Source organism: Brachyhypopomus gauderio, chromosome 19, assembly GCF_052324685.1.
Source record: "Brachyhypopomus gauderio isolate BG-103 chromosome 19, BGAUD_0.2, whole genome shotgun sequence".
NCBI classification, from domain to species: Eukaryota; Metazoa; Chordata; class Actinopteri; order Gymnotiformes; family Hypopomidae; genus Brachyhypopomus; species Brachyhypopomus gauderio.
The window spans coordinates 4,113,337-4,118,336 of NC_135229.1; the positions used below are offsets into that span (position 1 = coordinate 4,113,337).

Here is a 5,000-nt window from a genome sequence, read left to right on the forward strand (position 1 = left end):
CACTCATATGATTTCTGCCATGTGCATTGACATATGAGCACTCACCTTCCTGCTGACACAACAGCAGCTGCAGTCTACTGACGAATGCAGTGAATCTTCTCCCTCTCTCTCCCTCTCTCTTCGTCTCTCCTTCCTTCTCTCTCCCTCTCTCTCTCTTTCCTGTTACGTCTCTCCTTTCATCCTGTTCTCAGTTACAGTTACAGTTACAGTTTAAAACTAACTACATTAAGAAAGATAAAAGATAATGTGTTGTTGAAAGAAGGCTTAAAGGTGAAACGTTCCTCCTTTAAGATCTTCAGTCAGTGGTGCCTACAGCCTGCAACCCGAAGGTGTATATCACACTAGTTACACAAACGTGACATAACCGATCTGTGCACCTTAGTGATGGCAGTTCTTTCTTTGCCCCCGCAGTTTTACCAGGAGGAGCTGGGTCGCGAGAGACTGCGTGTGCAGCAGGAGATGGAGGTAGGGGTCTCCACCTGCCCCCTGCCTCGGGGAGTTTCAGGATTTGGGTTTGGCATTTGTTATTTTCTCCACGTGTTTCAGCTCAGATTGGACCTTTTGATTGGTGATAGATGCAAGAGTCTCAGGTTTGTTTGCTCCAATCAGAGCACTCTGGATGACTATGAGTTTAAGTTACGTTCATGTTTGTGTACTTCGTAGGTTGGTATTAATCCCCTTGCGCAGGTCCATAAACAATTTGCTGGTTCCTGCGGGTTGTTGGCTGGTAGTGGTCAACTGGTGTTGGTCAGTGGCTTTCAGTGGTGTTCAGTGATGTTGCTGGTGTTCTGTGCTATTCAGTGGTGTTCAGTGAAATGACTGGTGTTCAGTTGTGTTCAGTGATGTTGCTGGTGTTCTGTGGTATTCAGGGGTGTTCAGTGGTGTTGCTGGTGTTCTGTGGTATCCAGTGGTGTTGCTGGTGTTCAGTGGTATTCAGTGGTGCTCAGCTGTGTTCGGTTGGTGTGTTTGTGGTTCCATGTCTTTCTCCCAGGCACATCTCCACATAATGTGCAGCCCTTCCTGGGAGAACACGCGCGATCATAGGGTGCCCTCTGCTGGAGGAGAGTGAAAGGCCCTTTGAGGCAGAAATATTAAAAAAAGAGACAGAAAGAGAGAAGGGGAAAAAAATACGATATTTATTCGATACTCATAGCATTTCCAAAAGAAAACTAAAAAACTAGTGGAGGAACTCACTCACCAAACACGCTACAGAGGTTCCAGGTTGTATGATTCATCTTACATTGTCAATTCCAGTAGCCATAAGAGTTTATTACAGCATTATTACACACATCACATACAGCTGGTGTGATAACAGGCAGGCCGACACAAGCTCCACCCTTAGTGAGTTTATGTAAGCCATGCAGCAGGTGGTGTTATTGTTTTTACAGTTTGCGTGGGGCACAGCCTGCATCGGCCCAGCCTGGGAAACCCAGACCAGCTGTTGACATATTTTCAGGACAGTGTTGACACCATAAACACATTATCAGAACATGACAACACGCCGTCCTCTGCTTAGCGTAGCTGAGTCAAACATAGCGCTGAAGTAATATGGCGTGACTGATCTGAGATCAGACAAGATCCCCCATGATGGACCCTAAATAGCCCTGTTCCATTCTTGTGTGTGGAATTTATCAGCTGATGGCCTGGTTGATCTCAGTGAGGCTGAGGGGTGTTTGTCATGTGTCGGATGGTTCGAGGTTGTTCTGACTGCTATACTAATGAGCTGGCACTTTGGTCCAGTGGACAGACTACGTATTTATTGCCTGTAGGACCTTTGGTGGGTTTGCGACTCTCTGTCTCGCTAGAGTGTATCATTGTAACCATTAGAGGGCGCTGCAGCTGAACCCGACTGTATAATTGCTTGCGCTGTGATACTTTGCGGGACTGAGGCCAAGAGGCGGGGCTGCGCACTGTGGGCGTTGCCGTTTTGTACGTTCTTCTGCATGGCCACGCCCTCCAGAGCTGTTTTCCTTGTAAAATCAGCACGGTGAGGATATGCAAATGCTGGCGCTGGTAGGAACCGCCCATCTCACGCTTCACTCACTCACTCACTCACGTCTACTCATTCACAGAGTTTGGCTCTTCATATTGTGAAATGGCTCTACCGTGGTTCAGGCTTCGTGTCCAGCCCTGCAACTGAATCCTGCCTCTGTCGTGACGCTCCATTTAACTGTGTCCAATAGTGTGAGGTTTCTTCTGGCTGGGCTCAATACACGCTCAGCTGGGGTTACACAGGAGGGTCTTTGTTTGTCTGGGACGCACGCACACATTCAACATGTCCCTCAGTAATACACATGAACTTTCAGGAGAGAAATTACTGTCCTGTTGCTTCTAGCCTGAGGGTCATGAGATTAAGGCCTGTGTGTGTGTGTGTGTGTGTGTGTGTGTGTGTGTGTGTGTGTGTGTGTGTGCGTGTGCAGAATGAACACAACAGTTTATTTTTGAACATGAATGTTGTTTGCATAAACAGCAGTAGCACAAGGTCATGGATCCAGAACTGCCTGTTAGGTGTGAATTAGAACAGCGCAGCCCTCAGACCAACAGACCTATCAGACACACCATAAAAGAGTCCTCCTTTACTGAGATATGACATATAAGAAATGATCCAGTCTATACCGAGATATGCTCACTCCTGCTGACAGTGAAAAACTTGTCCATGCATTTATCACATCAAGGCTAGATTATTGTAACGCTGTTCTATCTGCTCTTCCAAAGAGCTCTATTTCGCACCTACAGAGAGTTCAGAACGCGGCTGCAAGGGTTCTGACCCGCAGGAGAAAGAGAGATCATATTACACCTGCACTCCACTCACTGCACTGGTTACCTGTCAGCTTTAGAATAGATTTTAAGGTTCTAGTCATGGTTTTTAAATGTCTTCATGGTCTTGCCCCTCTTTACCTGAGTGAAATGATGGTTAGATATGTTCCAGTCAGGTCTCTCAGGTCTACAAACAGTAATCTACTGGTGATTCCTAAAAGCCAATTAAAGATTGGCGAGGGTGCTTTTAGCCACTATGGCCCAAAGCTCTGGAATTCTCTTCCTGAAGAGCTCAGAGGCATTTCATCCCTGAATAGTTTTAAGAACAGTCTCAAAACATTCCTGTTTAGATCCGCTTTTAGTTAAGAAACTCTATCTTAATAGTTTTATCTTATTTACTTTACTTTTTATTATCTTATTTACTTTACTTTTTTACTTTTTATGTTATTTTAATGTTTTTATCTTTAATTTCTTTTAATATTTTCTTTTTGTCTTTTTGTCTTATCTCCTTTTAATGTTTCTTTGTATTTATACTGTAAAGCACTTTGAGTTACATGTATGTATGAAAGGTGCTATACAAATAAAGATTATTATTATTATTATACCACTTATGTTGGGTTAACATCAGTCAGAAGGGCAGGGGTTGTTTATTTATCTTCATATTTATTTATTAACTATTATTAGTGTTAACCACTTTTACTATGAATGTTTTTTTTCTTTAACCCAGTTGAGGGAGCTCAGTTCAGTGTTAAAGCATGAATGACAGTAACTCTCATAACTCCTTATCAGGAATCGTTTTTTGTCATTCTGGGATTGGCATATATATTTGCATAGGATCAAAGACTAAATATAGATATATAATAAAGCACATAATGATTTAATAGAATTGTCAACGTGAACTATTAGAGTTTTTGATCAGTTTACACTACAATCAGTTCCCTTCTCATAGTTTTCGCTGCTTTCGGTTTAAAACGTGTCACCTGCTCGCTGAACTGAACACGGAGTAAAGACTGCGGGAGATTCCAAACCAAACCACGAGGTCGCCGAAGGTTTTTTGGGTCGAGCTAAACATTTTTCTCGTTATTCACATACTACTTAACATTCCTTGAGAGTTTGTATGAGAAAATCTTAGGTAGTAAATCGCTATCGCGCAAGACATTTTAAATGGTACGTGAGAAGAGCAGGCTGTAATAAACTGCACACCCCTAAGTTGTAAAGTAGTACATTCTCGTCGGCATTGCCACATCGTTGCTGTCTTATAGCGATGTACATCTATATTTGACTCTAATGGATGAACTGATACTGTAGCCGCTGTTTGGCCGCCGCTTTAAAGAAAGTGTTACAGCCTGTGGAGTGTAACGGCCGAAAGAGAGGCGATACAGCAGGACTGACACTACCTGCCATGAAAGCCGCACGCCGGGGCTGCCGCTGCGTGACGGGGGAGGTGGCGGGGTAGCGGGCGGACGTGTTCCGCATGCCGGCCGGCGAGAGATGAAACGCGGACAAGAGACCGGCGCGGGTGCCGCGGAGCTGGATACCCCACACCACTTCCATCTTGCGTTTTCGAGTTCGCCGCCAGCCGAATTTCCATGAGGTTATACGAACCTATAAATAGCCGGTTCAAGTTCTTTTGCGGTCACACGGCGACCGGACGCCTTTACCGACGGTGCCGGACCGGCTCTCGTTAAAGCTGCCGACTCTCATCGTCCGCTACGTCGCCTCGGTGTTACAAGGAGATCTTTATTTCTCACAGAAAACGTCCCCCCCCCCGCTGCTATCAGGAGCTCTGCCGAGATATCTCTGACAACGAAGAGAAAGCAACGTGCATCTACCTTCAGAATCCAAGATATATGCGCTATTTAACTGCACATTGAAATATTTTTACATCATATTTATCTTTTATTTTTTACATATTTTATTTAATGAGAGATTGAGGCTTTAATGAATGTTATGAACCAAATGGAAAGATTATTTTTCATATAAAAATTTTTTTTTGAAAGGACTCAGAGGACGTTCGCGTTCGTCGTTAATCTCGCGGACCCAGTGTGCGCGTGCTCGCCGGGATGAAGGAGGGCTGTCGCATCTGCGCGCGCGAGCTGTGCGGGACTCGGCGGCGGTGGATCTTCCACCCGGCGTCCAAGCTGCACGTGCTGCTGTCGCACGCGCTGGGCGGGGAGGTGCGGCGGGACGGGCGCGGGGAGTTCGCGTGCGGGAAGTGCGCCTTCATGCTGGAGCGCATGCGC

At 45.4% G+C, this 5,000-nt stretch overlaps 1 protein-coding gene across 8 annotated transcripts in view; it reads left to right on the top strand.

The window, feature by feature from the left end:
• The window catches only part of LOC143483288 (myomegalin), a 46,907-nt gene that overhangs the window by 16,746 nt on the left and 25,161 nt on the right, over window positions 1-5,000 (top strand). For 5 of the 8 annotated variants that reach the window (XM_076982109.1, XM_076982106.1, XM_076982111.1 and 2 more), the window contains exon 1: window positions 4,806-5,000. This exon is cut by the window's right edge and continues 936 nt beyond it. In XM_076982109.1, the coding sequence (XP_076838224.1) occupies window positions 4,821-5,000 (180 nt within the window). In that variant the 5' untranslated portion in view covers window positions 4,806-4,820. Of the gene's footprint in view, window positions 1-411; window positions 466-4,797 lie in introns of those variants that run through there. The other 3 variants (XM_076982114.1, XM_076982113.1, XM_076982108.1) reach the window with 3 other exon arrangements.